The sequence below is a fragment of the Protobothrops mucrosquamatus genome, unplaced genomic scaffold (genome assembly GCF_001527695.2).
Source record: "Protobothrops mucrosquamatus isolate PMUCROS unplaced genomic scaffold, P.Mucros_1.0 scaffold1445, whole genome shotgun sequence".
NCBI lineage: Eukaryota > Metazoa > Chordata > Lepidosauria > Squamata > Viperidae > Protobothrops > Protobothrops mucrosquamatus.
The window spans coordinates 443,820-456,259 of record NW_015387625.1 but is presented as its reverse complement, the minus strand read 5'-3'; the positions used below and the strand labels follow the sequence as shown (position 1 = coordinate 456,259).

At 45.7% G+C, this 12,440-nt stretch overlaps 1 protein-coding gene across 1 annotated transcript in view; it reads right to left on the bottom strand.

The window, feature by feature from the left end:
- Nucleotides 1-12,440, bottom strand: part of BANP (BTG3 associated nuclear protein) — an 81,538-nt gene that overhangs the window by 42,742 nt on the left and 26,356 nt on the right. The window contains exon 7 of the mRNA XM_015822020.1: nt 3,426-3,593. Coding sequence (XP_015677506.1) covers nt 3,426-3,593 — 168 coding nt within the window. The remainder of the gene's footprint in view (nt 1-3,425; nt 3,594-12,440) is intronic.

The window sequence follows — 12,440 nt, the reverse complement described above, 5'->3', positions numbered from 1 at the left end:
TTAATCATGTCCAAAAAATTCAGCATTTAATAATTTTGATAATTTGTAGCCTCCTTCCTTCATTCCTTCTGGGTAGGTACTGGATATTCGGAATAATCAAACAATTGCTCAGTAAACTGTGGTTCTGAGGGAACAACTAAATGGAGAAGGAAATCTCTCCTTAATTCTAGGTTGGGCCTCCCTCTGACAAGCTTCCACCCATTACTTCTCGTCTTACCCTCTGGTGCTTTGGATATTAGGTTGACCCCCTCTTCTCTGTGACAGCCCCTCAAGTACTGGAAGACTGCTACCATGTTTCCCCTAGTTCTTCTCTTTGATAAGACTAGACACCTCTAGTCCCCTCAGTCGTTCATCGCATGGTTTAGTCTCCGATCCCCTAATCATCTTTGGTTGCCCTTCTCTGCACTCTTCCTAGGGTCCCAACGTCATGCATCAAACAAAATATCCGGCAGGGGTAAACTTGAGGCCACTCTTTATCGAGTTATCTTCCTCTCTCCATGTGTTCAATTTTTATTGGAGACATTGGAGGCTGAAGAACTGAACTTCAGCTGCTAGAATAGAAACAGGGAGGGGAGCAGGCTAAGGCTGTGGCTTTCAGAGAAATTTTGGAATGTTTAAAATAACACAAGAAAAAGATAGAAAAGATAGCAGACTCAGTTGTCTGAGATCCGATTCCGACTGCTCGAAAGGGAATCTGGGAAACCAGCGCCAGTCCCCCCCCCATGCCAGCTCCTTGCCACCCTCATCTGGGGAACCATGAGACCAAGACGCACGGAGAGGCTAGTCGATTCCTTCAAGCGCAGAGTGCAGCCTTTTTTACAACTGCCCAGGGAGCCAAAAGAAATGTGGGGAAACTTTCATTAGCTACAGCAAAGAACTGGTACATCTTGTGACGGTTGTAAAGCCGCTCAGCCAATTAAACACAGAACAGCCTCCATTAGTGTCTGGGCGTTGTGGGAGGAAGAAGAGAGGCCGAAGCTGTCAGGCAGGCAAAATTGGGCTCTTCTCTTCCATCTCTGCTTTCTGCCCGGAGCTGGAAACTTTTTACATTTCAAAGCCACAACAGCCTTGAAAAAAGTGACCTGTGACCATTTTCACACTTACAACCGCAGCAGCACCCCCGGGGTCACGTGATCCAAATTCGGACACTTGGCAACTGACTTGGGTTTATGACGGTCGCAGTGTCCCAGGGTCGTATGATCCCCTTTTGCGACCTTCTGAGAAGCAAAGTCAACCAGGAAGCCAGGTTCACTTAACCACAGGGTTACTAACTTACCAACTGCAGTGGTTCACTTAACAACGGAGGCAAGAAAGGTCGTAAAATGGGGTAAAACTCACTTAACAACTGTCTCACTTAACAACAGAAATGTGAGGCTCAATTAAGGCCGTAAGTCGAGGACCACCTGTATCCTCACCTTTGCCCTGGAAGGTCCACAGGGTGAGATCAAAAGAGCCAAGATGGCGATCATAACAGTTCAGTCAAAGCTCTGCCCACTTTTACGGGCACTGCCTCTTGCCCCATTCAGTTCGGCAGAGGATAGTTCTCATCCTAGCTGTATCTGCTCTCAGGTTGGGAGGTTGGGGAAAAAATGCCAATGTTTGCAAGTTAATACCAGGCACCCCTTCCCTAAACCTTCCTTCAGCTGTGCTGCCATCTCAAGGGCTTTCAGGGTTCTGAGAAAGAGCTCTTGAAGTGGGCCATCTTCATTCAGCCCATTAAAGCAAACTGGATCTCTTTGGAACAAAGCCCGGCTGACGTTCCGATGTGGGCACAAGCACTTTCTCTCCTGTCTCCTCGCAGCTAGTTAATAGGGTGGCTCCAAATGTAGCATTCCGCTAGGAAACGAGTGAAGTTCCCTTTAGACGACAGGAGAACGAAAGAGCCTGGCTCCCGTGGCAAGAGACCCGTTTGGCTGGGTCCCAGTCCACATCAAAGACGTGCGCCGAGATAACTATTTCTCATTTATTGCTCATATGCATGCCTTTTATTTGCTCTGTGGACTGGACCTCAACCAGTTCTTTTGTTCCCCTGCAAGCTCATTTCCAAGGCTGAGTGAGATTTCCAAAATATTTCAGATTAAACCATTCTTCCTCCCTGTCCAAACTGGTCACAAGGAGTTCAGTCTAACTGGCTGGAAGAGAAACGCTGGAAGATGGTAAAACAAAGGGACAGAAGGAACGAGGGCAACCTTGCCAGCTCACTAAAGACAGGCAAATTGGGACCCCGGGGGGGGGGACTAAATCAGAGAGCAAGCCCTGCGTCCCACAGACCAGCCTTCCTGGGAGTGGGGTCGCTGGGGTGTTTGGTCCAGGGTCCCCTACACTGACTATGGGGTCTCTCCAAGTTATCATCTAAGCATCGTAGGAGATGACCAGGCGGAGGAGTCTGGGGGTGGGGTCAAATGCATTATTAGTTTGGAGTCTCTACACCCCGTAGGAGTCCACCCCCCCTCCTTGAAGTCCATTGGCCCCTACCTGGCGCCAATTTGCCTTGACTGTTAGGAGTTCAGATTCTTTGAGTAAGTAGCAGGAAATAAACTTGTAGTTCTTTTGAACTCTATCCTGGTTCCGAGTATTGACAAATATGAGATTCTCCAGCTTCAGGCCCTCTTTCAGAAAACCGCCTTACACCTTTCACTGAGAAACCTAATTAGCAAGAAAAGGAAGAGGGGGGGGGGGTTGAAACCACTGTGATTTAAAAAGTGAAAATCACAGATACGGATCGGTACCACAGACCTATTGTTTAAATTAATTCACTTGGGTTCAGAAAGGAGGATACCAAAGAGGTTTCAGAAGAAAACTCCCAGCCACACAGATGGCTGGTTTAAGAGCAGTGCGAATTACTACTGTCTGGGTAAGTGCCAACTACCAGGTTACGTAGACAACATTTTCCAGGGAAAGACGTTTGGGTCACGCCCTGCCTCCAGGACGACACAGTAGAAAAACGTCTACAGGTAGCCCTCGTCTTACGACCACAACGGAGCCCAATGTTTCTGTCATTAAGTGAGACACTTGTTAAGTGAGTTTTGGCCCATTTTACGACCTTGCTTGCCTCAGTTGCTAAGTGAATCAGTGCAGTTGATCAGTTAGTAACCCGGTTGTTAAGTGAATCTGGCTTCCCCTTTGACTTCGCTTGCCGGAAGGTGGCAAAAGGGGGATCACGGGGCCCCCTTGGGACCCAGCAACGGTCGTAAGTATGAACCAGTCGCCAAGTGTCTGCATTCTGATCACAGGATTTGGGGTTGCTGCAAAGGTCGTAACTGTGAAAAACGGTCGTAAGTCCCTTTTTTCAGTGCCACTTAACTCTGAACTGTCACTAAATGAACTGTTATTAAGTCGAGGACCACCTGTACATAAAAAGATGCCCTACAACAAGAAGGCCACTAAGCTGGCTTCACCTGGATGGGAAGGGGGGGAGTAAATACCTGAGCCGCTGTACGAGGAAGAAGAGGGTGTCCGTCGCGAAAAGCTTTTTACGGCCAGGCTTTGGCCTCGCTGCTTCCGCCGCCAGGCTGTCCGGCACTTGGAGTCTATGCTCTGCTTAATCCGGTACCAGTCAGACTCGGTGATGCCAAACTTGTAGAAAAGGTGACCTGCAGGGCAAAAGGAAATCCACATTTGACGGAAGACATCGGCAGTTGGCGAGGTTTAAATAATACAGGCAGTCCTCGACTTACAACAGTCCATATTTAGTGACCATTCAAAGTTACAAAAAAGGGACTTCTGAGTGGTTTTTTTCACACTGGCATCGGTCAGACCCTTGGCAACCGACTCACATTTATGTCGGTCGCTGTGTCCCGAGGTCACGTGATCCCCTTTTGCAACCTTCTGACAAGCAAAGTCAATGGGGAAAAGTGATTCACTTAACAACAGCGTGGCTAACTTTACAACCGCAGTGATTCCCTTAACAGCTGTGGCGAGAAAGGTTGTAAAATGAGGCAAAGCCACTTAATAAATGTCTCCCTTAACAACAGAAATTTTGGGCTCAGTTTTGGTCGTAAGTCGAGGACTACCTGTACAGTCTTCATCAAGCAATGTCTGGGCCATCTAATCAAGCTTCACTGTGCTTTATACCACTCTCTGGGCGGTTTACAGAGCCAGCTTTTTGCCCCCAACAATCTGGGTCCTCATTTACCGACCTCGGAAGGATGGAAGGCTGAGTCAACCTGGAGCCAGTCAGGATCGAACTCCTGGCAGTGGTTATTAGAAAATCTTCTTTAAAGCCAACTGAGGTGAAAGGTTGAAAACTATGTGTTGTAGAAGAGGCAGCACATTATCCATTTTGTACTCTTTGCCTTCCTTGCACACTACGTCTTGCAATCTTATTAACAGACTGCCCGGGACTTTGGAGGTCTTCTAGTCCAGCCCCCAGCTCAAGCAGGAAACTGTATTCTATCCTGTTCAGCAGAACAGCATTTCGTCTAACTGGCAATCCACTTGGAAGCACTAATCAGGAAGCTTTGGCATTTCAGAGTCACAGAGATCCTGCCAAGGTGACACTCCGGGAAGGCACCAGGCCTTCGTCCCTGGAACCTGCTTCCTTGATTTCAGGTTGATCGAACTGTGACCGTAAGCAAAGAGGAAAACCCGGAGTATGGGGTGAGGAGCCAGACAACGCCTAACTATGCAAGGCGACCCCCAAGCCTGTTTACCCGCAAGCAAAACTCTCTGGGTTCAGTAGGGCTCTGACCTGCAGCAAAGTCACCCAGCTATCCTCGTTCTTAAAATGGGCGACTGGTTGTCTGCATATGGCAAGACTGAACAGATCAACAGAGAGCTCCTTGAAAACCAGAGGCAAAACGTAGCAGCTCCAGTAAAGAAGAGAAGGTGTTTGCAGAGGAGACCAGCAACATCACAGCAAGACGGTGGTTCTCCTCTTTCGGGGCAACTGGCCAACGAACAAACTTAAGGCTTCACTTCTAGAGTTCTAAGCCAGCCAGTTTCAGCTGTTTTTCCCTTCTGGGCACAACGTAGGTGCAATTCTCAAAACACTTCAGCTGCTTCATGCTTTGTTCTGAGAGCTTGTTAGTCCCCAATCTCAAACTGACAGGGGCCCACCGATTTCCCACTGGCTTAATGACCAAATAAAACCTCAGATATCAAGGGACAAGCCTTGTTGTGTGTGGCTTTCAATTGCAGTGTGAAGGCAGTGCAAATCACGTTACTATACTTAATCTAACACGTCACAACAGAGTTTGACTGTTGGAGCTGTAGTCTAAGAAAATGCATGTGAGATGAAGTTCTGTTTTTCAATCCATTCTGCAGCGCCAAGTATATGGGCAGTTTAGTACCTAGTGCAAACTATAATTTTCTTTTCAGCACCGGCAATGAAAAAAAAAAGCTCGAGGCTGTTCCCACAATTGTGCTTGGTGTCTCCACAGTCCAATTCAACAACTGGGAAAATCATTACTCCCTCTCTAATTCTGAGTCACAGAGGATGTCTGGGATATTCTTAAAATGATGATGGAACATTCACTACTGTACAGTGAATACAAATTGTGGACCTTTGAAAATATGCACAGAAAATTGGAGAGAAACCACTAGAAGAAGAATTAAACCTCCAATGTTAGACATGGACGGCTCTGCACGACCCCAAGCAGCCCTGAAGCTTGCAAGCCCACTGGAAACGAAACGGTTATTCTGCGCTTTCAACATTTGCAATCGGGAGTATCCAGACTTAATTTGCAATGTTCTTGTTCTCATTTAATGTAACCGAATCGCTGATTTATGGGAGCAAATTGGAGCTCAACATTTGGAAAGGATTTCATTAAAAGAAGAAAGCTGGTTAATGGGAGGACCACGTTGGTTTGGAACGGTGATAAAACTCCAGGGTTTCATGCTCTGTGAGTGTTATGGCTTCGAAATGGCAAGCCGGCAGCTTCGTTAGCTTAGCTCAATTTCTCATTAGAGCTCATCAGGCAGGGGCTGTTTTGAAGAAGCTCAATGGCTTCCAGGTTTAACATTCGATTCAGATCCACGCTTAATATTAGCAATTCGGGCCTTGCAATGTGCAGCCCACGCACCAATAGCTTTTATTAGCAATTCTCGGCTTGAGGGGAGTAAATATTTTGGAGCCGATACAAAAATAAAACGCAAGGCAGACTACCCAGAAAATACGACCGTGTCTTTAGAATTTACTACCCCCGAATTCCCCTTCCAATTTGAGCTTTCAATATGACACACGCACCAAGGTAGCAGTTCACACAGCAGGTCCCTAAGCCTTCGATGAGCTGAGCAAAACAATAAAACCTGAGTGGTCAGATTAAGAGAAATCTTTTAAAGAATTCTGCCTTTTCAGAATACGCGATCTCAGCTATCTGAAAATAAATGCCGCAGCTCCATCCCCGTGCAGAGCCAGAGTGGACAAGCATCCCTCTCTTTGAGGCATGGGGACCTTCCTTTGGCAGAATAACTCAACTATGATGATGATGATGATGATGATGATGATGATGATGATGATGATGATGAAAGGGACCTTGGAGGTCATCTAGTCCAATCCCCTGCTCAGGCAGGAAACCCTATACCATTTCAGACAAATGGCTGTCCAGTCTCTTCTTAAAAACTTCCAATGTTGGAGCATTCACCACTTCTGGAGGCAGGTGGTTCCACTGGTTAATTGTTCTCACTGTCAGGAAGTTTCTCCTTAGTTCTAGGTTGCTTCTCTCCTTGATTAGTTTCCATCCGTTGCTTCTTGTCCTGCCTTCGGGCGCTTTGGAGAATAGCTTGACCCCCTCTTCTTTGGGGCAGCCCCTGAGATATTGGGACACTGCTATTATGTCTCCCCTTGTCCTTCTCTTCATTAAACTAGACATACCCAATTCCAGCAACCGTTCCTGGTATGTTTTAGCCTCCAGTCCCCTGATCATCTTTGTTGCTCTTCTCTGTACTCTTTCTAGGGTCTCAACATCTTTTTTACATCGTGGTGACCAAAACTGGATGCAGTATTCCAAGTGTGGCCTTTCACGTGATCTTGATTCTATCCCTCTGTTAATGTAGCCTAGCACTGTGTTGGCTTTTTTGGCAGCTGCAGCACACTGCTGGGATTGTCCACTAGGACTCCGAGATCCCTCTCACAGTTACTACTATTGAGCAACGTACCCCCTATATTATACCTGCACATTTGGTTTTTCTTGCCTAAATGTAGAACCTTGCTTTTTTCACCGTTGAATTTCATTTTGTTAGCTGGGTGAATCCCACAGCTCCAATTGACACCTAAGCTTGCACAGGCGGACTTCCTATCCGACAAAAATTAACACAGGGAGTCCTCGGCTTGCGACCACAACCGAGCCCGGCATTTCTGTCGCTAGGTGAGTTTTGCCCCACTTGACGGCCTTCCTTGCCACAGTCGCTCAGTGAATCCCTGCTGTTGATCAGTTAGCCACACGGTTGTTAAGTGAATCCGCCTTCTCCCCGTTGACTTTGCTTGCCGGCCGGTCGCAAAAGGGGGATCCCCCGAGCTTGGGACGCTGCAACAGTCATGAAGTAGGAGTCAAGATGCCAAGCGCCACAGTTTCGATCACGTCACCCACGGGGATGCTGCAGAGGTCGTCAGCGTGAAAAACGGTCCTAAGTCACTTTTTCCAGTGCCGTTGTAACACCGAGCGGTCACTAAATGAACTGTTGTGAGGGAGCAAATCAAGGGAAAGAAACTGCTGGCAAAGATCAAGCTGTCCAATTCCAAGATGTTCCCCATTAAGTCCGTCAAGGTCAGGGGTGGGCAACTATGGCCCCCTTTACCACCTGTGGACTTCAACTCCCAGAATTCCTGAGCCAGCATAGCTGGCTCAGGAATTCTGGGAGTTGAAGTCCACAGGTGGTAAAGGGGGCCATAGTTGCCCACCCCTGATCCCGATGCTCTGCTTCCCCATCCTAAAGTCAGCAAGCGAGGGCAGTGGCAGTTCAGACCAAGGCCACTGGTGCTACCTTACAGGGCGTGTGTATTTCTGGGAGAATTGCTTCGCCAAGAAAAGCGTATTTTTTTGCGTTACAAGCTTTGCACTCTGCAGTTCAGTCCACCAAGCTTTTGCTGTCCCGTTCTGCTCTCCTGAGAAGATATGGTTTCCCAACATCTGCAGATCGCAAAAGCCTTCGGATGAAGTTCATCTTGCGCTAACGAGAAACAGAAACCTGCTTATTTTCCTTGTTATATTTTGATAGGTTTGTATAATTTGCTTTAGGTTGCAGCCCTCTGTCTGGGCTATTTTAAACCCTGATGGGTTCCAGATGAAACAGGCCCTATTGCTGATGGATTAAACTGATAGTAGATTCGCAGATGACAGAGGCAGACTACCATATTTTCTATCCTTGTAGGGATTAATAATCACATTAAAGGTGGATTTTAATATTGTGGCTGCTTCTGTGCCCTTCTGAGAAAAGTTCTTTCTGCATTTTTGCCCAATTTTGAGTCCCAAACAATTCCACCCTAATTCTGCTTGCTCTCCCCTTGCCCCCAATACAGTTGTTCTCTGCAGGACAGCACTTCCATTTCTCCATTTCCGTACAGAAAGAAACAAGGGAGAGAGACAGAGAGAGACAGACAGAGACAGAGAGAGACAGAGACAGAGAGGGAGACAGACAGACAGACAGACAGACAGACAGAGGGAGAGGGAGACAGAGAGACATACAGAGAGAGAGAGAGAGAGAGAAGGAGAGGGGGGGGAGAGAGAGAGAGAGAGAGAGAGAGACAGAGACAGAGACAGAGGGAGAGACAGACAGACATACAGACAGACAGACAGAGGGAGAGAGAGACAGAGAGACAGAGAGAAAGAGAGAGAGAGAGACATAGAGAGAGAGAGACAGACAGACAGACAGAGGGAGAGAGAGAGAGAGAGAGACCGAGTCTCTGTTTTTTCTACTTGTTTGCTTGAGCAAAGGAGCTTTTTGCCCTCCCTGCAGTGTGTCAGCCCAAGGATGAGTGACTGATATCACAGCCCCTCCAGTTCATAATAACTGGACACCAATTCTCTGCCACTGAGAGATCCTTGGGTAAATTGCCCAAGGAAAAAAAGCAACATGAAGTCCCAGGGGAAAGATTTGCTGAAATTCCATATTCTCTGGCAGCACAGTGGGAAATGTCCTATCCTCCCTTGCTGGCCGTACTTTTATCTGGCTTTAAGCAAAGGCTGGACCTTGTCCTACGTATTCCAGATAAGAAGCATTACCCTTGCTCAAAGTCGTTAGAAATTATTCGGTCAGAGAAGGGTACATTATTCACTGAACTTGGCAGATGAAGGAACTGTTAGTCCTGGAGTCAACCCCTTTCCTCTGTCTTCCTTTTAGTTAAATAAAAATAAATCAGTTCGAGGAATATATGTATTTGCCATACTCCCCCTCAATCTTCCTTCTGGACTTTTGATAGAACTCAACCTCCATCGACAAAGTCTGTCTTGTTAATACGCTAACTTCAGTTAATATTAAGAATATTGGGCAGAAATGTCTAAGGAACGTATTTGTACTTGTTGTGAGAGAGTAAACTATATTTTCAGCAACAAAAAGAAACCTGCTAACCACGGCCTATTGGATTTCACTACTCTGAAAAATGTTTCTTTAGTAGCCTTGATGGAAAGAGTCCTTAACCATCCAGTTTGCCCGAATCCTGCCTTCATTGATCAGCTGCCCACTGCCATTATGGAAAGCAACCGAATGAAAATATACACCTCAAAAGATTAATAGCTTGTGGGAAAGCTTATGCACAATATCCAGAATTCTTAATAAGCATATTTCCCCTCATTTGGAAAGTGCGGCTGCAGAATATTATATACTTTTCAAAATATTTTCTATTAAATACAGATTTGGTTGGGGCTTTTTTCCCAGAAAGAGAAAAGGATCAACAAGGATCTTTCCACTGACGGGTTGAAAGACGAGACTTAACCAAAAGGCAACTTGGCAATCCTGCAGTGTGGCACTGGGGAGGGTGCCTCAGCATCCAGGATGAAAACTATGCTCTTCCACAGGTTATCGGAGAAAAGGTAAGTGGGTGGTATATTATTCAGTGGGTGGGTTCATCAGTGCTTCAGTTCAGACATCAGTGTGACCTGTGGCTTCCCCAAAACATTACTTTTAATCCATACCATGACTTAAGCTTCCAGACAGAGATGTATGGTTTAGATCAACCGACTTGCTTTTTCTATCCTTTCAGTATTAATCTTCATAAATTCATAACCTCTGGAAGAGCACCATTCTGAACCCTTTATCTCTGATCATGAAATGTGGTTTGCCATTCCAAGCATCACAATGGAATAGACTAAACTTGATTCACAATATTTTAGAGCGATACTTATACAGAATCGTTGCTGTTCCTTTCTCACACAACACAACTCTGCTGGGTCACATTTAAGTGTAGCCACACGTAAACATGCACAAGGAGAGTCTCTTTAACATTCAAGGAGACCTTTGACATTTTCTTTGAAAGCCAACTTTTCTCAACCTTCTCTTACGATCAATAGATTCCCATCCCAACTGTCAACCGTCAACATGGGGTGAGCTGCCTTATCCAGCTGCCACTGGACAATGGGGGAAAAGCCGGGTCATCCCTGAATTTATTTATTTATTTGTTTGTTAGCATGCAGCACAATGGAATGAGGAAATTGGATTCGACCAGGGATATCCAGACAGCCCACCTGAAGGCGAGTGGCATCGGAAGACTTTTAAGCTTTTTCTAGCTTAATTCGATAACTGCTGAGAGTTGCTTCCTCAAGAAATGGCCTTTCTTCCCAAGGCAGATCCCTCCACTTCCTTGATCTGCTGGAGCTGTTCAACCACCCGGGTAAATCCAGGCCCCAAATCCAATCTTCTAAACCAGACACTTTCACATTCATCAGAGGAAAGTTAAGCATCTCCTACCTATTTATCCCTAGAGGAATACAACCAGAAACCTCAACTCTTAATGGTGGTGAGGCAGGCTCAATTCCTTATCTATATAAATAAAAATGTAAATGTTCGTTTGTTCAAAATCTTAAATCTCCGAAAGTTCTTCACCGATTGCTTTGAAATTTTGACACAACGTTGCATTCGAATACGCGCGTGATTTTATATACCTACTATTATATAGATGTCACACCTGTGACAGGTAAAAACACGCTACGATTTTACGATTCCATTTCAATGTTTCCGATTCAGTCTAACATTCAAAGCGAGGCAGTCACATACATTCCTCATTCCTCGCATTCCTATGATTCCAACAGATATGCAATTTCAATTTAAGAGATTGCAATTCCCAATTTGATTGGCGTTTGCAATCACCATCAACAAAGCTCAGGGCCAATCTTTACAATTGTGCGGTTTAGATCTAGACACGGATTGCTTCTCACATGGACAATTATATGTTGCGTGTTCTAGAGTCGGCAAACCAGACAATCTCTATATCTGCACAGACAATGGAACAACAAAAAATATTGTATACCCACAGGCATTGTGAAATTAAACATATTACAAACGTGCGCTTTCTCTTTTCTTTCTTTTCCATTTAACCAGACTGAGCCACAGCAACGCGTGGCCGGGTACAGCTAGTTTTCAATAAAATTATACTTTTTCCAGCAGCAGCAAAATTTGCCCCATTCCTAGGTGTTTCGATAGGATCAAGAGTCAACCTGTGAAATGTTGCACGTGCAAAAGAAAAATAAAATGAGCCGTTCCTGCTTTGGAAAAAGCATCCAACGAGGCCAGAAGCAAACATATTCTCTCTCTCAAGAGTTGATCAAAACTGAGATCTGATCTGTGTCCAACCTGAATACTTTTGTACAACATCTCTATTGGAAACGCACCCGTTATTACTATAAACGTTATTATTTCAATCACTTTCTCCATCAGAAATATCAAGAACACCGGGAAATGTTCACTCACAGCAAGCTGAATTCAGAGTAACATCCTGAACCGAGAACAGGGATGGGAGGGCTCTCAACAGGGGTTTCCAAGGGTCTGATCACCCTAATTTAGCCACAACTTATAAAGAAGGTAACAGAATTTCTGCCTGGAGATAAGAAAACAACAATAAAGCCTTCAACCACTTTCCGAAATATGCAGCTCAGCAAAACTGGAATGGGTCAACTGAACATTGTTTTGGTGTACTTTCCCCTGATTTAAGGATTTGCAAAGCAAAACCATCAATTTCGGATGCTTTCCATTACAGCAAGCGGGAAATTGTTGGGTAATTTTCCTAGACTGACAAAACTTTTGTGTTAGAATGCAGCTGTATAAATGCTAAGGTTGAATCTTCCACCCAGTCAAGCCAAGTACATCTTTCCCGCCGGCTTCTGCGGGAACGGATTCAGACTGCGGAATGTCAGAGCAGTTCCAGACGACAGTAGCTACACCTCACCATCAAAACAAGACTATTGGCCACCACCCTTGGTCAACCCTCTCCCATAACATTAGTCACCCCACGTTTGCCTATCCAGGTTTGAAAGAAGTGCTTATGGGGAGAGATCTCAAGGCCCAAGGAG